This window comes from Artibeus jamaicensis, unplaced genomic scaffold (assembly GCF_021234435.1).
Source record: "Artibeus jamaicensis isolate MK-2021 breed Jamaican fruit bat unplaced genomic scaffold, CSHL_Jam_final contig_1028, whole genome shotgun sequence".
Lineage (NCBI taxonomy): Eukaryota > Metazoa > Chordata > Mammalia > Chiroptera > Phyllostomidae > Artibeus > Artibeus jamaicensis.
The window spans coordinates 7,498,483-7,522,481 of record NW_026521201.1 but is presented as its reverse complement, the minus strand read 5'-3'; the positions used below and the strand labels follow the sequence as shown (position 1 = coordinate 7,522,481).

The 23,999-nt window shown below is 40.5% G+C and overlaps 1 protein-coding gene across 8 annotated transcripts in view; it reads left to right on the top strand.

The window, feature by feature from the left end:
- Positions 1-23,999, top strand: part of CACNA2D4 (calcium voltage-gated channel auxiliary subunit alpha2delta 4) — a 125,207-nt gene that overhangs the window by 31,472 nt on the left and 69,736 nt on the right. For all 8 annotated transcript variants that reach the window (XR_008391096.1, XM_053662715.1, XM_053662718.1 and 5 more), the window contains exons 18-19: positions 6,719-6,805; positions 7,341-7,412. Coding sequence is in view for 7 of the 8 variants with exons in the window: in XM_053662715.1 (XP_053518690.1) it covers positions 6,719-6,805; positions 7,341-7,412 (159 nt within the window). In the remaining variant the exon portion in view is untranslated. The remainder of the gene's footprint in view (positions 1-6,718; positions 6,806-7,340; positions 7,413-23,999) is intronic.

Genomic DNA, 23,999 nt, shown 5'->3' with positions numbered 1-23,999 from the left:
GTATATTGCTTTGGGTAGTATGGACATTTTGATGATGTTAATTCTTCCAATCCATGAACAAGGTATATGTTTCCATTTGTTTGTGTCTTCCTTGATTTTGTTCTTCAGGGCTGTGTAGTTTTCTGCATACAGGTTTTCTACCTCCTTAGTTAGGTTTATTCCCAGATATTTTATTTTTCTTTTTGCTATATCAAATGGGATTTTTTTCTTTATTTCTGCTTCTGCTGATTCACTGTTGGTATACAAAAATGCCTTTGATTTCTGGATATTGACTTTGTAACCAGCTGTTTTGCCAAACTCATTAATTAGTTTGAGCAGTTTTTGGGTAGAGTCTATAGGATTTTCCATGTACACTATCATGTCATCTGCAAACAGTGACAGTTTTGCTTCCTCCTTTCCTATTTGGATGCCTTTTATTTCCTTTTGTTGCATGATCACTGTGGCTAAAACTTCCAATACTATACTGAATAGAAGTGGTGAAAGTGGACATCCTTGTCTTGTTCCTGATCTTAGTGGAAAAGCTTTTAGTTTTTGCTCATTGAGTATGATATTGGCTGTAGGTCTCTTATATATGGCCTTTATTATTTTGAGAAATGCTCCCTGTATTCCCACTTTGCTGAGTGTTTTTATCATAAATGGGTGTTGTACCTTATTGAAAGCTTTTTCCGCATCTATTGATATGATCATGTGATTTTTGTCTTTGCTTTTGTTTATGTGATGTATTACATTTACTGATTTGCGAATATTGAACCATCCTTGCATCCCTGGGATGAATCCCACTTGATCATGGTGTATGATCTTTTTGATATATTGTTGGATGCGATTTGCCAATATTTTGTTGAGGATTTTAGCATCTATGTTCATCAGCGATATTGGCCTGAAGTTTTCTTTCTTTGTTCTGTCTCTATCTGGTTTTGGAATAAGATGATGCTGGTTTCATAAAAAGAATTTGGGAGTTTTCCATCCTTCTGGATTTTTTGGAATAGTCTGTGGAGAATAGGGGTTAGCTCTTCCTTAAATGCTTTGTAGAATTCTCCTGTGAAACCATCTGGTCCAGGGCTTTTGTGTGATGGGAGTTTTTTTATTACTGCTTCAATTTCTTTTGCTGTTATTGGTGTATTTAGATTTTCTGCTTCTTTTTCACTGAGTTTTGGAAGATTGTATTTTTCTAGAAATGTGTCCATTTCCCCTAGGTTTTCAAATTTCTTGGCATACAGTTCTTCATAGTAATTTCTTACAATCCCTGCTATTTCTGTGGTATCAGTTGTAATCTCTCCTCTTTCATTTCTGATTGTGTTTATTTGTGTCCTCTCTCTTCTTTTCTTGATGAGCCTACTTAACGGCTTGTCTATTTTGTTTATCTTCTCAAAGAACCAACTCCTGGATTCATTGATCCTTAAAATTGTGCTTTTAGTTTCTATGTCATTTAATTCTGCTCTAATCTTGGTTATTTCCTTCCTTCTGCTTGCTCTGGGCTGTCTTTGTTGTTGTTCCTCGAGTTCTTGCAGGCGTAGAGTTAGGTTGTTTGTTTGAAATGTTTCTATTTTCTTTAGGTAGGCCTGTATTGCTATAAACTTCCCTCTCAGGACTGCCTTCGCTGTGTCCCATAAGTTTTGGGTTGTTGTGAGATCATTTTCATTTGTTTCCAGAAATGTTTTGATTTCTTCCCTAATTTCATTCTTGACCCATTTGTTGTTTAATAGCATACTATTCAGTCTCCATGTTTTTGGGTGCTTTGGGTTTTTTTCTTTGGGGTCGGTTTCTAATTTCAGTCCCTTGTGGTCAGAGAAGATGCTTGGTATGATTTCAATTTTCTTGAATTTTTTGAGGCTCGTTTTGTGTCCTATCATGTGGTCTATCTTTGAAAATGTTCCATGTGCATTTGAAAAGAATGTGTATTTAGCTTCTTTGGGATGAAGGGCTCTATATATATCAGTTAAGTCCATTTCATCTAGGGTGTTGTTTAATGCCACAATATCTTTGTTGATAATTTGTTTGCAAGATCTGTCCATTTTTGATAGTGGGGTGTTCAAATCCCCTACTATAATTGTGTTGCTGTCAGTATCTTTCTTGAAGTCCTCTAAGATTTTCTTGATATTTTTGGGTGCCCCTATGTTTGGTGCATGTATGTTTACAATGTTAATGTCTTCTTCGTGGATTCTTCCCTTGAGTATAATGAAGTGACCTTCTGGGTCTCTCTTTATAGCCTTTTTTTTTAAGTCTATTTTGTCTGATATGAGAATTGCTACCCCAGCTTTTTTTTCTTGTCCGTTTGCTTGGAAAACTTGTTTCCAGACTTTCACTTTTAGTCTGTGATGATCTTTTGTCCTGAGGTGGGTCTCTTGTAGGCAGCATATGTGTGGGTCATGCTTTCTTATCCATTGAGCTATTCTGTGTCTTTTGATTGGAGCATTTAATCCATTTACGTTTAAGGTTATTATTGATAGGTACTTATTCATTGCCATTTTTGTACCTGTGTTCCTCTCTGTCTCCCTCTTATCCTTCCTTCCCTTAAAGCAGTCCTTTTAGTATTTCTTGTAGAGCTGGTTTGGTGGAGGCATATTCTTTTAGACTTCTTTTGTCTTGGAAGCTCTTTATTTGGCCATCTATCTTGATTGAGAGCCTTGCTAGGTAAAGTAGCCTTGGTTGTAGGCCTCTGGTTCTCATTACTTGAAATATTTCTTGCCATTCTCTTCTTGCTTGAAGTGTTTCCATTGAGAAGTCAGTAGCTAACCTTATTGGGGCTCCCTTGTATGTTATTTCTTTTTTCTCCCTTGCTGCCTTTAAGATTCTCTCTTTGTCTTGGAATTTTGCCATTTTGATGATGATGTCTTGAAGTGGGCCTCCTTGGGTTCCTCTTGGTTGGGACTCTGTGTGATTCCTGGATTTGTGAGACTTTTTCTCTTATCAAATTAGGAAAATTTTCTCTCATTACTCGTTCAAATACGTTTTCTATCCCTTGTTCTTCTTCTTCTCCTTCTGGTATTCCTATTATTCGGATATTATTACGTTTCATATTGTCTTGCATTTCTCTTAATCCCTCTTCATTCTTTCTGAGCCTCTTTTCATTTTCTTGCTCTTTCTGTGAGATGCTTTCTACCTTGTCCTCCAGCTCACTAATCCTATCCTCTGCTTCATCTATCCTACTTTGGAAACTTTCTACTGTGTACTTCAATTCGGAAATTGTGTTCTTCATTTCCTCTTGTCTCTTGCTGATAATTTCCATTTCCTTTTTCATGTTGCTGTAGTTTGCAGAGAGATCATTATAGTTCCCCTGTAGTTTCTGGTAGTTCACTGTGAGCTCTTTGAACTTCGTAATAACCAGTGCTTTGAATTCACTGTCTGATAGTTGATCAGCCTCTATTTCATCTAACATTCTTTCTGAAGTTTCTGCTTTTTCTTTCATTTGGGGATTGTTTCTTTGTCTTCCCATTGTTTGAGACTCTTCTTGTTAGTCTCTGCTTCTAAAATTGATCTGTTCTGAAACCCTGGTTTTATGGTGTAAACTTCTGTGGTATGATCCTTGTGAAGTTCAGTGGTGCAGACTCCTTGAAGTTTCTTGATGTTCTTCGTCTCTACCTACACTCACACTGGTCCTCGCGCTGGTCCCTGCGTTGGTCGCCTACCACTGCTGAATGTCCCGGCTCTAGTAGCCACCTCCACAAGCACCCAGGCCCGTTACTGCAGGCCCGTGCTGCAGCAGCAGCACAGAGGCTGGGAATGTCCCGGCTCCTGTATCTGGCTCTCTCTGCTGCCCAGGGCTGTCACAGGGGTTTGGAGTGTCCCGGTTTCCATACCTGACTCCCCGTAGTCTAGTCCTGTCTCTAAGGCAGTGGCACAGAGGCTTAGAATGTCCCAACTCCCGTACCTGATTCCCCAGTGTCCAGTCCCGTCGCTATGGCAGCAGCACAGGGGCTGAGAACATCCCAGTTCCTGTAGAGGGATCCTCTGCCACCCAGGGCTGTCTCAGGGGTTTGGAGTGTCCAGGCTTCCGTACCTGACTCCCCGGTGTCCAGTCCCGTTGCTATGGCAGCGGCACAGGAGCTGAGAACTTCCCGGCTCCCGTAGATGGCTCTTCTGCTGCATCACAGGGGTTTGGAGTGTCTTGGCTTCCATACCTGACTCCCCGGCGTCCAGTCCTGTCGGTATGGCAGCGTCACAGGATCTGTGAACGTCCCGGCTCCCGTAGCTGGCTCCTCAGGGCCCAGGCCTGTCTCTATTGGCGGCGTCACAGGGGCCTTTGGTGTCCCAGCCCCTGCAACTGACCCTTCCGTTGCCCAGGCCAGTAGCTATGGCATCGGCACAAGGGCTGAGATTGTCCCCGCTCCGGTTTCTGACTCCTCTGTCTCCCAGGACCATCACAGGGGCTTGGAGTGTCCAGCTTCTGTACCTGACTCCCCGGCTCCCAGGCCCGTTGCTCTGGCAACAGCACAGGGGCCGCGTGAGACCCAGCTCCAGTAGCTGACTCTGCCGCTGTCTGGTATTTCAGCATCGGTCACAATCTCTGGTCTTTTAATTTCATAAATGCTGGGTAACCGATGGTTTATTGTGCTGTTTCTCTATAGATCTGCCAGGATTTTCACCCATGAGTACAGGAGCTAGTATCAGCTCCATCTTACTCCATCGCCATCTTCCCAGCATCCTCTGAATTTTAATTATGATATGTCTTGGTGTGGGCCTCTTTTGGTTCATCTTTTGATGACCCTCTGCACTTTCTAGAATTCTATTTCCTTCATCAAGTTAGGAAAGTTTCTATCATTTTTTCAAATAGGTTTTTAATTTCTTACTCTCTCCCTTCTCCTCCTATCAATCTCCTTGATGCAAATGTTGGTATGCTTGAAGTTTTCCTAGAGGCTCCTTACAGCGTATTCATTGTTATGGATTCTTTTTCCTTTTTGCTGTTTTGATTAGGTGTTTTTGCTTCCTTATATTCCAAATTGTTGGTTTGATTCTCAGCTTCATCTACTCCACTGTTGATCACCCATAAATTATTCTTCATTTCAGTTAGTGTATTCTTCATTTCTGACTAGTTCTTTTTTTATAGTTTCCATGCCCTATTTTATGCTGTTGAAGTTCTCTGTAAATTCAACTACTTTCCCCCTAAGTTCATTGAGTATCCTTATAACCAGTGTTTTGAACTCTGCATCTGGTATTAGTTTTGTTTATTTTTTTCTGTTCTTTTACTTGGGTCATATTTCTTGTTTCCTCATTTTGACAGCCTCCTTGTGTTTGTTTCTATGTATTAGGTAGAGCTGCTACAATTCCTGATCTTGATAGAGTGTACTAATGTAGTAGGTACCCTGTAGGGAGTTGGGCAACCTTCCCAATCACCTAAACTCTGCACTCCAAGTGCACCCCACCACCACTGTGTAGTTGTGTACACCCTTGATTGCTATTGGCACATCAATAGGACAGATTTATCCCCAGGCCAATCAGCTACAAGGACTGGCTATGACCACCAACCACTGTGGAGAATCAGCTGTACAGAAGCCCACTCCACAGAGCAGGACTCACTTCAGGCAGGGTTCTGGTGCCTGCTGAGTCTGCCCCTTGAGTGTGTTGTTGTGGAGGTAGTTGTGTGGCACTTCAGTGTAGTCTGAAGTTGCCCACTAGGTGTGCTGGCTCTGGGACATCCCAGGAGGTGCAGACCAAGATCAGCTGCTGTCTGTGCTCTGCCCAGTGCCACCTGGTTTGAGCTACAAAGTGATCTGCAGATGTAGCCATACTTGTGCTGGGTTTGAAGGTGCCCAGGAGAGACCATGCTGTGAACCAAGCATGCTGCTTGGTTCTCAGAGGCCACATGCTTTGAACTGGCTGCTTCTACTGCTGGGCACGGGGCCACTTAGAGAGAGGTATGGGGTTTGCTGAGGCCAGATGCTGCTTGTTTTAAGAGATTTTAGTAAAGCCTGAAGCATGAGACAAGACAAGCCACTCATATGAAAAACCACTGGAAACAACTTGGGTGGGCCTGAAAGTTTGGTGGGGTGGGGTCCCAGAGAATCACTAGGGTGGGCAAACAGTGTTAGCCAGGTTGATGGAGACTCAGATATGGTCTCCAGGCTCTGGAGATATGGTACCTGCAGGCTCTGGAGATATGATACCTGCAGGCTCTATGGGGGCAGAGCTCATGAAAAATAAAATAAACAATGGCCACTGCTAGCACTTCTGTCTATATGAAATACTTCATATGAAATACTGACTTTTGTCCTGGGCACTCCATTTTGGGAGTGACACTGACAAAATAAAGCATATTCAGAGGGATTTGAGGCATCTGCATATTAGGAATATTTAGCCTGCAAGTGAAGGCTTAGGAGGGACAAGCACCTTCAGAAGTCTCAAGGGTTATCAAAGGGAAGACAGTCTATGAAGCTCCAGGGAAAGAACTAAGACCAATGGGTAAAACTTACAAGGAGGCAGACTTCTGTTCTGTATGAAGGAGAACTTTCTAACATTCAGAGCTGTCCAAAATTATGACAACCTGACTCAAAAGGAGGGAGCTCCTCCCATGGGAAATATTCACTCAGAGGCCGAGAGACCATCTGTCACAAATGTTGACAGGGAAGCTCTGCATTGGGTTAAAAGTTGGCCCAGATAACCTTAAGAAATCAGTGAGATTTTTTATCATATAAACATACCTATAAGGCTTTATAGAAGAGATGAAACATGAGCAGGGTCTTACGTTAACCTCATGTTTTTCTTCTTGACATGCCCACTGTAGTACAGAGAGGGGAAGAAACTGAAACCCAAACCTAACTACAACAGTGTGGACCTTTCTGAGGTGGAGTGGGAAGATCGAACTGAAACTGTGAGTGGGGAAGTGGGAGGAGCTGGTGTACCTCTACTGCCAACACAGAGTCAACTGCATGACTGGAAGCTTCAAGGTTGCTCTATGCCTCTCAGGGGAGCCTTTCCAAGCCCAACCCAGAAAATTCCTTTAATGAGCAATTCTTTAAAAAACTCTAAAAATATAAAAATATCTTCCTGAATCACAAGAATCACTGAGGCTGCATGAGTTCATGTCTATAAGCTACAGAGTTGAAGTTCTAGTGATGTTTTAGTCTGGTTTTTGGTGTCAGTAGCGCATCCTAGAGGAAATTATCTAAAGGTACTATGACACCATGTTCCCTCATATATCAGTCCACTTTGGAACATTATCTTAGTGAATTTTCAGAACTATAATCTAAATGGAGCCTAGAATCAGTTCACTACTACCTCTCAATATCCCGTTCAGAAGAAAAAGGGAAGAACCAAAAGTGTTCCTAGGGATCACCTCCAATCTGGTCAGTAAAGGTCCACTCTCTAGTGTGAAGGAACTAATTTCATTATCTTTCTTCTTAAAGCTGAGAACAGCTATGATCAATGGGGAAACAGGTTCTCTCTCTATGGATGTGAAGGTTCCACTGGACAAAGGGGTAAGGTGCTAGAGGGAAAGAGCCAGGGTCTAATCCCAAGAGGCAATATTGCCATTAATTGAGGTTTGAGGTGGTGACAAGGAACTTGGACTTAGCTAAATTAGAGCTTGGGACTTGAGGGCTTGATTAAAAAGCATATCCAAGTGTGCCTCAGCCCCAGAGAAGCATCTGGACAAGGAAATATTGTTCACATCAGTGCTGGGTTCTTTGGTAACTACTGTCTGAGGCAGTAGGCCAGCCCGAATAGTTTACAACTCTTCTTTCTTCCTTATGCTGCCTGCTACTTGGCCCTTTTGTTGTTTATGATAGAAAAGAAAAAGGTGACAGTTAATTTTGCAAATTTCTAGTAGTTCCTATAAAACACAATCTATAGGAAGATGTTAAAAATAATTGTTATTCTCTATAGCTGATTTTTATCCACTGTAACCACAGATGCCCAAGAATCAATACTCTCACCAACTGTCTTTATAGACCTGCACATAAAAGATCATTTCACCCTCTCATTTAAAAATTTCTGATGCATTTTTAGTGAATTTCCATTGTCCCTTCACATATTTACAAATGTCACCTCCTCCCTCATAGCCACCCCCACCACCTCCTCCTGTTGCCCATCTGTCTCAGCTAAAAGAACAGAGGCATCTGTCTACAACAATTAGACCCAAGTTCGATAAACACAAACCTCCATGAAAGCCAAACAAAAAGCACTGGGAAGGAAAAACAATTCATACGATTCCTTTGAAATTCACAGACTGATTGTCACTGGGACCAATATCTGATTTCTGTGGCAGCTGCCTTCTTTTTATAAGTTCTGGGCTGAGAAGGGCCTCCTTTAGGCAAACTTGGCAGTACCAGTGTTGTGACACCATCAGTTGCAGGCAGCTGCTTCTCTTGATCCAGAAAAAAAATAGAGGTTTCTTCCATGAGCCTCCACCTTGATCCCAACCAGACACCAGCTCCTGTGCACAAGAGAGCTCTCTCCTAGCCCAGCCCTACCAGAGCTTTTAAGCACTTGTTTCTGTACTATAAGGAAAACTTGAACATGCCCATGGCATACGGCAACTTCAGGACTGATTTGAATGTGGCTATACTGTATTGAATTCAGACCAGCTTATGAAGTAAGTGTGGTTTGTCGACCATCCTTTCCTTCTCATGCTGCCTTAGCACTTCTTGTAACCACCATGGGAGAGTCCTAACCACATCCAGGCAGCCTGAACTGCTCCTGAAACCCCTGCCCATCCCTTTGAAATTTGTTCTTTGCTGCTAATAAATCATCCAAGTCAAATCTGCAATTTAATAATGTCTTCTTGACACATGATGCTTAAACATAAAGAAATAGAGTGATGAGGACCATCGTCACACCACGATGGACATTTCATAACACATTCATGTTTGTGCCTTACTACTACTAACAAAATAATAATAACTAATAATGGCAGCTAACATTTATTAGAAACTGGACCAAGCACTTAATAGGCATTCACTCACTTAATACTTACAATCTTATAGTAGGTACTATCTATCCTATCCCCATATTACAGATGAAGAAATTTCCAGGTTAAAAACTTGCCCAGGGTCACTGAGATGATTAACTGCAAAGCTTAGAATCAGATCCCCATGGATCGGAGTCTAGACCACACACTCCTGACCACTAATGTATAAAGCCTTTCTGTAGGACTGATCCTGAATTCTCAGCTCACCCTTCAGCCTTAAGATTTCCCAAGAGTGTCTTTAGAATAGCATTACTATTTTATCTTTACAAGTTATTGTCTTCTTCTCTCCCTTTACCCCATCACATCAAAATTTGGCCCTCTTTAATCTTTCCTCTCTTTACTCTCATGCCAGAAGCCACTGCACCTGCACTGTGTGTGGGGGATGTTTTGCTGTCACAGGGGAATAAAGCCTGCTGTCACAGTACCCAGCCTCTTACTGCTTTGATCAATAATGATGCCACTCTTTCCCAATAATGCTCCATTTCATTCACCACCAACTGCTCTGTCTCTCCTGCATGTCCTCTCCTTTCACAGGGTAACAGTCAGTCTCTCTGTTTTCTTGCCTACCAATCTTTCCCAGCCCTCCCTCAGCTCAGTGGCTCATCCCACCTGACAAGCTTGTTCCTCAGTGGAAGCAAAGTTTAGGCTAAGGGAAACTTTCTTAAAGCACAGACCTCCATGGAAGCCAAACAAGAAAGGCCTGGGGAGGAAAAACAATTTATTGTATTCCTCTTATCACTCAAGCCATCCTCATGGTGGGTGATAACGTGTTTTGTTGTTTTCCCCAGGAGATTTGGCATGCATCCTTATTTCTCACCAATTATTCAGGCCTTTCTAAATTTCCCCTAAACTCCAGACAGGTAACTATGGTGACATGACCATGGACAGTAGCAGCAACTCCAGCATGATTCAGAGCAGGACTCACAAACTCAAAAACCTATGGGGCCAGACAGGCCATGTTCAGAAATGTGAGTGAATGAAGCAGATAAGCCCCAGTCCCAGGGGTGTTCAGAACTAAGATAAACTGGAGAGTACATGTGCCATCTAAAGAAGACAGCTAGGAATCCATTTTTTTTAATGTGTGCATCTAATTCCAAAAATGTTATAAACACAATCTGAGCCAATATCTAGCATATCAAACTTGTAAAGAGTCCAAGTTTGGCCTGCAGGCCTCCTACTTACCACCTTGACAGAAAGATATTTACCCCCAAAATGTGGACCAATATCAGGCATCATAATTCTTAACTCATCAGTAGCATCCTGGGACACATATTAAAGGAAATTCAGAAAAGCAGAGTATCCTGGAACATCTTATCCTAGACCCTTTCACTTTCATGTTGTCTGATAGTGTAGAACAAATATTTAGTAGCAGGGGAGGGAGAGAGGCACACATGGTGTTTTTTACTGGCCTTCAGACTCTTCCAAGTTAACCCTGCTGAAGTGAGTGCATGGCACACACACACACACACACACACACACACACACACACACACACACACCCAGCAGCTGGCACAGGCATTAGGGCAGCTTCACCAAATGTTCCTCTGCCTTCTAATCCCTATGTACTGGATTCGAGGAGACAAATTAGAGTGCTCTGTGGTAACCTCTCATTCTCATTCTCTCTCCCTCTCTCTCTCCTTCTCTGTCTCTCTCACATACACACACACACAGGAGGCAATCTATTAAAGGGAGAGATTGTTATGATACTTCTTTACTTTCATCCTCCAAACCTCTCCAGCTTTCTCTTTCTGTTAATGAGATTCAGGTATATCCCTCCTCCTCCTTCTCCCTTTCTTTTGCTTTAGTCTTAAAAGATGACCTCAAAGTTCTGATTTTGATCATGAGGGAGTAGTCTGCATTTAAACTAACCTTGCAGCAGATGACAATTATAAATCTGAAAAATATATAAAAAAACAAACATTTAAAGACACATGAAAGTGACCAAAAGCAGGCAGAAACAAAGGTCGAAGGGGATTTCAGCTGCTGCCTATATGGTAGTGGGGACAACTTGAAGTCTGAGTCACACTGAGGTAGAGAAGCTTAATAAACACCTCAAGAATTTTTTGAGAACACAGAAGAGTGACATTTTAGGGGTGCAGATTATGTGTCAAGACCTTGGGGATTCACCCTAAGACTAACAATGAAGTTGAAACAGACCCAATTCACAAGCTCCATAAGTTCAGATGAGCAGCCAATAATCTGTCTGCTGATAAAATAAAAATCAACACTCTTTAGAGGGAGACAATATGTCTACCACCTATTCTTTACTATAGTCAGTATACAATAAAAATTATCAGACATGTAAAGAAATGGGAAAATGTGACACATAGTTGAAAGAAAAAACATCTTAAAATGGATTCAGAGATGACCCAGTTGTTTAAATTAGAGGGACATTAAAGCCTATATGATACATTTGCACAAGGAATTTTAAAAAAGTAGTCGTAGACCTGACTGGTGTAGCTCAGTGGGTTGAGCGCGGGCTGTGAACCAGAGTCGCCAGTTCAATTCCCAGTCAGGGCACATGCCTGGGTTGTAGGCCAGGTCCTCAGTGGGGGCCACCTGAGAGGCAACCACACACATGTTTCTCTCCTCTTTCTCCCTCCCTTCCTCTCTCTTTTAAATAAATAAATAAATAAATGAATAAATAAATAAATAAATAAAATCTTTTTTTTTTAAGTAGTCATAATAAGTGACTAGATGGGGAATCTCAGCAAAGAAATTATTACTGTTTGACATGTGGTGGAAGCAAGAGCAAACTGAAACCCATGAGGAAACACAGGAACCTATGAGGAAAAACTAAAATCCAAATTTGTCTCTCACTACCTCCATCCACAATGATGTCAGTGACCTGCAGATAGAGCTAGTGCTTTCCACCCGAAGCTGCAGGGCTCAGATCTCAGAGAAACTGAAGGAGGAGATCCAGTGGCAGCTCTGAAGAAACCTTAAATGTGGCTGTTTACCCAGGCCAAGTAGGTTAGCCAACAGCTCAGAGCAAGCTACACATGCCTGATACTTATCTTCAGCATGTAAAATGGTTCTTCTTCACTTCTGCCTTAAAAATCTCATGCAAGCTTCTCTTTTGGCCAGTCCCAACTTGGAACTATATAGGGAAGTGAATCTGGAAATGTAATTCAGCTTAGTTGATTTGACACAGTACAAAATTTCCACAATAACCAAATACAGTTTTAGAACTAAATAATACAGTTTCTGAAATGAAATTTTTACTGGGTGGGAATTCTGGTCAAGATATCAGACTATGTAAACATTACGCTGAGCTCCTCCTATAACCATTTCAAAATTATAACTAAATTACATAATAGCCATCAGTGAGAACAGCCTGAAGACTAGCTGGACAAAAGTCCTACAACCAAGGATATAAAGAAAGGGCCATGTTGAGACTGAAGGGGAGGAGACACAAAAGAGGCTGTTCCCACACCCATGTGTGGCAGTACAGAATCAGGAGGGATATCTCAGCACAGAGATGCTCCCTGAAGAACCAGGGGACCCAGCCCCACACTGGGCTTCCTGCATAGGAAAGAGAAGTCACTATAACTCCTGGCTATGAAAACCAGTAGGGATTGCAACTGAGTAAGAAAAGGCCAGATGAGCAGCATCTGGCTTGGTATGCCCTGTACCTTTTGCTAAGCAGCTGCAAGCCTGGCATTAGTGACAACCAGCCTCAGTTTTCAGCTTAGCCTCTCCCAGGCACCTCCAAGTTCTGCACATGCAAGCAACCATCTACAGATCATTCTGTAGCTCATACCAAGTGACGCCAGGCTTGACATAGGCAGCAGCTGACCTTGGCCTGCACCAGAGTACCCCCCAAGCAGCACCTGTTGCCAAGCTTAAGACCACAACATGGCACCACCCAACCACCTCTACAAAAGACACACCCAAAGGGTAGACTCAGCAGGCACCAGAGCCCCCATAAAGTGAATCATCTTCAGTGGGATCAGCCCTGACACAATAGCTTCTCAGACACAGTCATAGCCATTCCTCACAGCCAATCAGCCTGAGGATCAATTCTACCCACTGATGTGCTAACAGCAGTAAAGGCTCAGCTAAGACAGCAAGGCATACACAAGGAACAAGTTTGGAGTACCTAGCTCAGATGACCAGAGAAACTGTGCCAGAGGGCCCCATAAGGCACCTACTATGTAAGATGCTCTACCAAGACTTGGAGACATAGCAGATCTACCTAAGGCATAGAAACAAACCAGGACTCAGCCAAAATAAGGAGACAAAGAAACATGTCCCAAATGAAAGAACAAAACAAAACTCCAGAAAACAAACTAAACAAAATGGAGACAAACAATTTATCTGATGCAGAGCTCTAAATACTGGTTATAAAGATGCTCAGTAAACTTAGGGGAAGAGTAGATGAACTCAGTAAGACCTTTAACAAAGAGATAGGAAACATAAAGAACTAGCCAGAAATGAAGAATACAATAACTAAACTGAGGAATACACTAGAACACAGGAAATTAGATGAAGCAGGGGATCAAATCAATGATTTGGAAGACAAGTTAGCAGAAAACACTAAATGAAACAGCGAAAAGAAAGAGACTTCTGGTCAACAAGGTAGGGTAGGTAGACATGGCTTGCCTCCTCATAAAACCAAACCAAAATTACAACTAAACATAGAAGAACCATCATTCAGAACCATCAGAAATCAATGGAAGTCCTACTACCTCAGAATTAAAGAAGAAACTACAACAAGAATGGTAGGAGGGGTGGAAACATGGAATGGGCTGGTCCCACACCCACATGTAATAGGTAAAATCAGAAGGAATATCTCAGGAGTGATGAGTCCTAGCCTCACACAAGGCCACACAGCCTAGGGTTCTGGTGCCAGGAAGAGAAGTTACCATAACTTCTGGGTGCAAAAACCAGTGGGGATTCAGGCTGTGGAAGACAGAAATTGCTGGATTCCCTGGCAGTTCCTCTTAAAGGGCCCATGCACAGACTTACCCATACTCAATCCCTCTGAGCTCCAGCATGAGGGCAGCAGATTGAAAAGCACCAGAGAGACATGGGAAGAAACTGAACTATGTATCATCAGGGAAAGAGCTGGGGGATAGCTTTCCCATAGACAGAAGTGCTGGCAGAATCCACTGTTCCTTTTCTGAGCCCACACGCCACAAAGGCACAGAGCCAGCAGGCAAGTGCCATATCTGAGACTACATCAACCTGGTCACACTGTTATCCCCACCTTGGGGATTCCCTGAGGCCCTGTCCCACCCAGCTTTTGGGCCCACCAAAGCTGTTTCAAATGGCTTTCCCAACGAATGGCTTGTCTTGGCCTATGCTTCAGATTTTCCTAAATTCTCTGAAACAATCAGCATCTGGATTCAGCATCTCCATACCTCTCAATAAGTTGCCTGAGGCCTGGAACTAGCAGCAGCCAGCCTTAGTTCACAGCTTGGCTTCACCCAGGCACCACCAAGCCTAGCATAAGTAGCAACCATCTGCATATTGTTTTGTAGCTAATGTTGTGTGACCACAGAGAGAACACTGGCAGTGGCTGGCCCTAGATGTGCCAACAGCAATTATGACTCAACTACAACAGAAGGGTATACACAGTCCACACAGTGGATGCACCTCGAGCACCTAGTTTGGGTAAAGGGGAGGCTGTGACACTGGATTCTATAGGACACCTACTAGATTAAGCCACTCCACCAAGCCAAGGAGACATAGAAGCTCTACTTAATACATAAAAAAAAAAACCACAGGGAGGCTTCCAAAATGAGGAGACAGAAACATGGCTGAAATGAAAGAATAGAACAAAACCCCAGAAAAAGTTTTAACAAAATAGAGAAAAGCAATCTATCAGATGCAGAATTCAAAAACTGGTTATAAGAATGCTCAAAAAACTTACTGATAACCTCAACAGCATAAAAAAATCCACTCACAAATAAAGGGTATACTAATCAAAATAAAGAACAACTTACAGGAAACCAACAGAGAAGTGGATGAAGCCAAGAATAAAATCAGTATTTGGAACATAAGGAAGCAAAAAAAAATCAGAACAGCAAGAAGAAAAAAGAATCCAAATAAAATGAGGATGGTGTAAGGAAATTCAGGGACAACTCCAATAACACCAACATGTGTATCATGGAGGTGCCAAAAGGAGAAAAGAGAGAACAAGAAACTGGAAACTTAATTGAAAAAATAATGAGAGACAACCTCCCTAACTTGGTCAGGGAAATAGACATACAAGTCTAGGAAGTGCAGAAAGTCTCAAACAAGATAGACTAAAAAAGTCCACACCAAGAGACATCATAATTAAAATACAAAAGTTCAAAGACAAAGAGAGAAACTTAAAAGCAGCAAAAGAAGAGCAGTTAGCTATCTACAGGGGAGCTCCCATAAGACTGTCTGCTGATTTCTCAAAAGAAAGGCCAGAGTGGAATGGCAAGAAATACTCAAAATGATGAAAAGCAAGGATCTATAACAAGATTAGTGTACCCAACAAAGTTATCATTTATAATTGAAAGGCAGATAAAGAGCTTCCCAGACAAGGAAAAGCTAAAGGAGCTCATCACCACCAAACCACATTTCAGTATCACATGAAATGTTAAAGGATATTCTTTAAGAAGAAAGAATAAAAATATGAACAAGAAAATGGCAATAAAAACCTATCTATCAACAATTAAATCTAAAAAACAAACTAAGCAAACAAGCAGAACAGAAACAATCATTTTGATGGTTGCCACATAAGAGGGGGGCCAGTGGCATAGGGAAAAAAGCTGAAGAGATTAAGAAGTACAAACTGGTAGTTACAGAATAGTTATGGAGATGTAAAGTACAGCATAGGAAATAGAGTACCCAAAAAACATATATGCATGACCCATGGACATGAACAACAGTGTGGAGAATGCCTGAGGAATTGGAGGGGTTGGAGAAAGGGGGGAAAAGTGGGAAAAACTGGGACAACTATGATAGCACAATCAATAAATGTAATTTTAAAAACAACAAAAAATTAAAAATCAAAAAATATTAGGATGTTTTAGGGACCTTGGAGACAAAATCAAATGCACTGATATTTGCATCATAGGGGTACTGAAGGAGAAAAGAGAGAGCAAGGGATTGAAGGCCTACTTAAAGAAATAATGATGGAAAACTGTCCTAATCTGGCAAAGAAAATAGACATACAAGTGCAGGAAAAGCAGAGAGTCCCAAACAAGATACAGCCAAAGAGACCCACACCAAAACACATCATAATTAAAATTTCAAATATTAAGGATAAAGAGAAAATCTTAAAAGCAGCAAGAGAAAAGCAGTTAGTTGCCTACAAAGGAGCTCTCATAAGACTGTCAGTTGAATTCTCAACAGGAATTATGCAGGCCAGAAAGAATTGACACAAAATATCAAAGCGATGAAAAACAAGGACCTAAAACTAAGATTACTCTACCCAGCAAGGCTATCATTTGGAATGTAAAGACAGATAAAGAGTTTCCCAGTTAAGAAAAACCTACAGAAGTACATTACCACCAAATCAGTATTACAAGAAATGTTAAGGGACTTCATTAAGAAGAAAAGATCAAATATATGAATAATAAAATGGCGATAATTACATATCTATAAATAATTACTTTCCATGTAAATGGATTAAATGCTCCAATCAAAAGACATAGGGTAGGTATGTGGTTAAGAAACAAGACCCATACATAGTGCTGTCCAGAAGAGACTCACTTCGAATTTAAAGACACACAAACTGAAAATGAAGGAATGGAAAAGATATTTCATGAAAATGGAAATTAAACAGAAGCCATGTTAGCAATACTTATATCAGACAAAATAAACTTTAAAACAAATACTGCAACAAGACACAAAGAAGGACCCAGCAATTCTATTTCTGTGTATTTATCCAAGGAAATACAAAACACTAATTCAAAAAGACATATGAATCCTTATGCTCTTTGCAGCATTATTTATAATAGCCAAGATATGGAAATAACTGAAGTGTCCATTGATAGACAAGTGAATAAAGAAGATATGGTATGTAAAGATATATATACCATATCTTCTTTATTCACTTGTCTATCAATGGACACTTCAGTTATTATGTGTGTGTGTGTGTGTGTATACACACACACACACACACATACACACAATGGACTGTTGATGTGGACTTCGCCAGCAGCATCCATGTGTTTTAGGCACTATGAACAAATTCACACGAACTGCAGAAGTCCTGTGGAGAAAAAGGGATGGCACAGCCACTCTTTGAGAGAGAGAACACCTTGACCCTTGCCTGGACAGGCTTTTATTGCTTTCCAGTAGCATTACATCAGAGAAGGTTCTCATTCATTATACTTAGGTTTACTTTAAGTGATTACTTCTTGCAGATAACAAAGAAAAAATGTTGAAAATGCAAGGGAACGATAAAAGTGATTGGTCTGGTTACATTTCATTCTTGGGATGGCTTAGCACAGACTTTAGGGAGTTGCTTCAGAGATATACATTAAACATCTGCAGTCTTAACTCAGGGTGAGGGAATTTTGGCAAAAGCAAGCCTTAAAGCAGCCTAGGTACAATGCTAGCCTGGTTCACCATGGGAAAGTTGGTCTGCATGCCTGGGTCCTGCGTGCCACCTCACACCTACTCATTTTTCCAATTCGGTGCTGGGCTACACTAGACATTGCCATGCTGATCAGTTCCCTATGGACTGTTACTCATCCATAAAAAATAATGAAATCTTAACATTTGTGACAACATGAATGAACCTAGAGGGCACTATGTAAGTGAAGTAACTCAGACAGAGGAAGAAAAATACTGTATAATTTCACTTATATGAAGAACCTAAAAAACTAAATGAACAGACAAAGAAAACAGAAATAAACTCATAGATAAAGAGAAAAAATTAATGGTTACCAGATAGGAGGGGCGTTGTGGGGATGTGTGAGAAGATGAAGGGATTAAGAACTGAAAATTGCCTATTATAAAAATAATCATGAGGATATAAAGTACAGCACAGGAAATATAGTCAGTAGTATTGTAATAACAATGTATGGTGTCAGATGGGTACTAGACTTACCCAGGTAGTCATTTTGTAAATTACATAAATCTCTAATCACTATGTTGTACACCTAGAACTAATATAGTATGTTAACTGTCATTTTTAAATTTTTAAATATATTTAATCTTTTTTACTGGATGGGCTTAACAGCAGATTGAAGAAAAATGGGGCAGTGAATTTGAAAACAGATAAATAGAAATCAACTAGAATAGAAAGCACATTTTGAAAAAAAAAAACTTAAGTTACTAGATGCCTAACTTAGGTCCTTGGAATCCCAAAAGAAAGGAGAAAATGGAACAGAAAAAAAATATTCAGAAACTAATGTCCAGCCCTGACCAGTGTAGCTAAGTTGGTTCAGCATCATTATGCTAAGCAAAAGATCTCTGGTTTGATTCCTGGTCATCACACATGCCTAAGTTGCAGGTTAGTCCCCAGTCAAGTCATGTGCAAGAGGCAATAGATCGATGTGTCTCACATTGATGTGTCTCTCCCTCTCTTTCTTCCTCCCTCACCATCTCTCTAAAAATAAATAAATCAAATCTTTTTAAAAAACTAATGCCCCAAATATCCTGAATTTTGTGAAAAAATATCAACCAACAGATACAAGAATTTCAGCAAACCCCAAGCTGGAAAACAGAAAAAAAAAAAAAAAACCCTACACCTAAGCACACCATAGTAAACCTGCTGAAAAAATTGAAGAATAAGAGAAAATTATAAAAGAAACTATAGGAAAACAATAATAGAATGATAGCTGACTTCTCATCCAAAACAATAAAAAAATGCATAGACACAGAAAACAGTATGGTGATTATCTGAGGTAAAGGAGATGGGGGTAGGTAGAAGAGGGTAAAGGTGGGGTAAATGGTGATATAAGGAGGCTTAACTTGGGGTTGAACACACAATACAATATACAGATTGATGTATTATAGAATTGTACTTTGAAACCTATATAATTTTATTAGCCAATGCCACCCCAATAAATTCAATCAAAAAGTAAAAAAAGAAACAGTAAAAAACAAAAAACAATAAAATAATATTTCTGAATGCCAAAAGGAAAACACTATCTACCCAAATTTCTGTATGTAGAAAAAATATCCTCCCCCCAAAAAGGTGAAATAAAGACTTTTGATAAAATAGAACAGAGTTCATCATCCTCAAAACTGCACTATAAGAATGCTTAAAGAAGTTCTTTAGACTAAAGAAAAATAATGCAAATGGAAAATCTGCATGAGGAAATAAATAGCACAGGAAATAGTAAATATGTGGATTAATATAAGACTTTATTATTCTTTTCGCTTCTCAGAAAGATAACTATTTAAAGCAAAAAAATTTGACATTGTGTTGTAAGCTTCATAATGTATGCTAGTGAAGTATGAGGTTAATGGCAATAATAGCATAAAGTGAAGTTATCTCAAAAATGTGAGGCTAGTTTGACATTTACAAAAGTCAATCAATCAGTGTAATTCATCACATTAACAAAATAAAGGAACAACACCATATGGTCATCTCAATAGAAGCTGAAAGAACATTTGACAAAACTTAACTAGAAACAGTAGGAAACTTCCTGAATCTGATAAAAGACGTCTATGAAAAAATTGACTTTTACTGGTGAAATATTAAATAAATTCTTTCTAGAATGTGAACAAGGCAAGGGTGTCTGCTTTCACCACTTCTTGTCAACATTGCACTTGACCTTGCAAGGACCTATCCTTGTAATAAGGCAAGAAAACAAAATAAAAGGCACCAAAAAGGTTTACTGTCTTAATTCACAGACAAGATGTTTATTTACATATAAAATCCAAGAATCTGCAAAACAACTACTAAAACTAATGGGTAAATTTAACAAGTTCACAGAACACAAGATTAATATTATAAAAAATCTATTGTGTTTTTATATATAGCAGCAAATTATTGAACAATAAAATTGTTTTTTCTCTTTTGAATATATTTTATTGATAATGCCATTACAGTTGTTCCATTTCCCCCCCTTCATTTCCTCCACCCACATTCCCCCCTTTAGTTCATGTCCATGTGTCATAAGTTCTTTAGCTTCTACATTTCCCACACTACTCTTGCCCTGTCTATTTTCTCCCCTCCATCTATGCTACTTATTCTCTGTACCTTCTCCCCACTCTCCTCCTCCCACTCCCCTGTTGCTAACTCTCTATGTGATCTCCATTTCTGTGGCTCCACTCCTGATCTAGCTGTCTGATTAGTTTACTTTTTTTTAGGTGTGGTTGTTAATAACTGTGAGTTTGCTGTCCTTTCACTGTTCATATTTTTTATCCTCTTTTTCTTTGATAAGTCCCTTTAACATTTCATAAAAGGGCTTGGTGATGATGAGCTCCTTGAATTTGATCTTATCTGAGAAGCACTTTATCTACCCTTCCATTCTAAAGGAAAGCTTTGCTAGATAGAGCAATCTTGGATGTAGGTCCTTGCATTTCATGACTTGGAATATTTCTTTCTAACCCCTTCTTGCCTGTAAGGTGTCTTTTGAGAAATCAGCTGACAATCTGATGGAAACTCCTTTGTAGGTGACTGTCCCCTTATCTCTCACTGCTTCTAGAATTCTCTCCTTCATTTTAATCTTGGCTAATGTGATGATGATGTGCCTTGGTGTGTTCCTCCTTGGGTCCACCTTCTTTGGACTCTGAGCTTCCTGGACTTCCTGGAAGTCTATTTCCTTTGCCAGAATGAGGAAGTTCTCCTTTATTATTTGTTCAGATAACTTTTCCACTTGTTGCTCTTCCTTTTACACTTCTGGTACCCCTATAATTTAGATGTTGCACTGTTTAAAGATGTCCTGGGGGTTCCTAAGCTTCTCCTCATTTTTTTGAATTCTTGTACTTCATTTCTTTCTGTTTGGTTGTTGTTTTTTTTTTTCTGATCCACTCCATTGATTTGAGTCCCAGTTTTCTTTCCATCACTCTTGGACCCTTTGCATTTTCCTTCATTTCACTTAGTGTAGCCTTCATTTTTTCATCTAATTTGCAACCATAATCAGCCAGTTTTGTGAGCATCCTGATCACCAGCATTTTGAACTGTGCATCTGATAGGTTGGCTATCTCTTCGTTGCTTAGATGTATTGGTTCTGGGGACTTTGATTTGTTCTTCTGTTTGAGCCATAATTTTTTTGGTCTGGCCACACCTGTTATGTAGTGAGGGGCAGAGCCTTAGGTGTTCACCAGGGTGGGGCAACCCAGTTGGTGGTTTGTGATGCTGTATGTGGGAATGGGGTCATAGAGAGAACAGTGGTGCTTGCTTCGCTCTCTCTCAAATTTCAGTCCCCTCTGCTACTCCCCACAAGCAAATTGGGCCCTTCTGGTGCTGGCTCCCAGGTGGGTGGGCTTGTGTGCATTCTAGGTCCCTGTGGGTCTCTTCAACGAACTCTCCTGTGAGGCTGGGAGTCTCTCCCAGCACCTCAACCCCCACAAGTGTTTTCATTTGGTGCTTTTAGGCTTTATTTCCCATCACTGGGGCCCTGAGTTTTGCAGTCTCTCCCGCTGCCCATTTTCGCCTGGTTTATCTGCCCATGAATGTGTGTCTGCGGTTAGCCAGCTGCCTTGTGCTCCTCACTGGGTTGGATCTGCTCCTTTCCTCCCCAAGCTCGGGACTGCGAACCACTGCTTTTTCCTGCCTTGACCCCTCTCCGCCAGCCGCTGACTCTACCCCTCTTACCAGTCTGTATGAATGGTTCATTGTTGGACTTCCATACAGTTCGATTTTCTGTCTGTTCTGGTGTTTTTGTCTCTAAATCTTTGTTGTTCTTAAATTTGGTTGTGTAAGGAGGTACAGTATTTTCACCTATGCCTCCATCTTGGGCAGAAGTCTGAAACTGTTTTTAAGGTTCAATTTCAATAGCATCAAACAACATGAGATACTTTTATGTTGTATTTTATACTAGATATAAATTTAACAAAGATATATACATGGCTTCTACACTGAAAACTATATAACATTGTGAAAAGAATGTCAAAGATAAAATAAAATACAAAGATACAACTATGTTTATGGGTTATAAAATCAATATTGCTAAGATGTATATTCTCCCCCATATTAATTTGTAGATCCAACACAATCCCAATCAAAATTTGAACAGACTTCTTTTAGACATAGAAGAAAGTAATTCTAAAATCAATATGAACATTAAAATAATCTAAAATAGCCAAAATTACCTTGAAAAGGAAGAACAAATTTAAGTGACTCATACCACCTAATTTTAAAACTAATTATAAAGCTACGGTAAAGAAAACACATCCATCCAGCTGAGCCAACAGGTTGGTGCCATATCTGAGACTCCACAAACCTTGCTAGCACTGTTTGATTTGCCTTGCAGACTCCCAGAGATTCTGCCCCACCCAACTTACTGACCCACCCAAGCTGCTTTTCCATATGAATGGTTGGTCTTGGCTCCTGCTTCACAACGTCCTAAATCCTCTCAAACGAGCAACAGCTGGCCTCAGTGAGCCCCAGGCCTACCACTAGCATCAGCCACCAAGATTCACAGCTTGGCTTTGCCTGAGAGTCTCCAAGCCCAGCACAAGTAGCAGACCTCCCAGATTGCTCTATAGTGCATGGCCCCAGTCAAACCACAGGTGGGAACCCAGCTTGGCCTGAGCCACCTGGGAAATATCAGAGCCTGAATATCCCATAGACAGCTACAGACCATATCAGAGTACCAACACCCTGCCCCTGCACAGCTGATCCTCCACGGAAAGTGGAGGTTGGCACTAAGTGGTCACAGCCAATACTTGCAGCTTACTGGCCTGGGTAAATCCTTTCCACTGATCTGCCAGCAGCAACCAAGTCTCAACTATGACAGGGGAGAGTCCTCAGCCCACATAAAGTGTGCACCTCCAGTACCCGGCTTAAATAATAGGGGAAGCTGTGACACTGGACCCTATAGGACATCTACTACATTAAGCCACACTATCAAGACACAGAGTCAAAGCAGCTCTATTTAATATATAGAAACAAACACAGGGAGGCTGCCAAGACTAGGAGACAAAAAATGGCCTAAATGAAAAAACAGATCAAACTCCAGAAAAAAGAGCTAGATGTAATGGAGATAAGCAATCTATCAGATGCAGAGTTCAAAATACTGGTTATAAGGATACTCAAGGAATTAGTGAGAATCTCAACAGCATAAAAAAGACCCAGTTAGAAACAAAGGATACATTAATTGAAATAAAGAACAATTTATAGGGAATCAACAGAGGAGTAGATGAAGCCAAGAACCAAACCGATATTTGGAACATAAGGAAGCAAAAAATAACCAATCAGAACAAGAAGAAGAAAAAAGAGTCCAGAAAATTAAAGATAGTATAAGCAGCCTCTGGCACAACTTCGAGTTCTAACATTTGCATCATAGAGGTGCCAGAAGGAGAAGAGAAAGAGCAAAAAAACTGGAAATCTATTTGAAAAAAATAATGAAAGGAAACTTTCCTAATTTAGTGAAGGAAATAGACATGCAAGTCTGGGAAGCACAGAGAGTCCCAAACAAGATGGATGCAAAGAGGCCCAGTCCAAGACACACCATAATTAAAATGCCAGTGTTGAAAGATAAAGAGAGAATTTTAGGAGCAGCAAGAGAAAAGCACTTAGTTAACTACAGGGAGTTAGTTAACTATGGGAGTTCCCATAAGACTGTCAGCTGATTTCTCAAAACAAACTTTGCAGGCTTGAAGGGATTGGCAAGAAATATTCAAAGTCATGAAAAGTAGAGACCTATAGCCAAGATTGCTCTACCCGGCAAAGTTATAAATTGAAGGGCAGATGAAGAGCTTTCCAGATAAGAAAAAACTAAAGGAATTCATCATCATCAAACCATCATTATATGAAATATTAAAATAACTTATTTAAGAAAAAGAGGAATATTAAAACTATGAATAATGGGTGGAAGGGGATAATGGGGGGAGGGAGAAGGTTTGTCAGGAACATGTATAAAGAACACATGGACAAAGCCAAAGGGGAGTAGGATTGGGGGTGAGAGGTGGGGATGGTTGGGATTGTGGGGGGTGGGTAGTGATGGATGGGGAATGGAGACAACTGTACTTGAACAACAATTAAAAA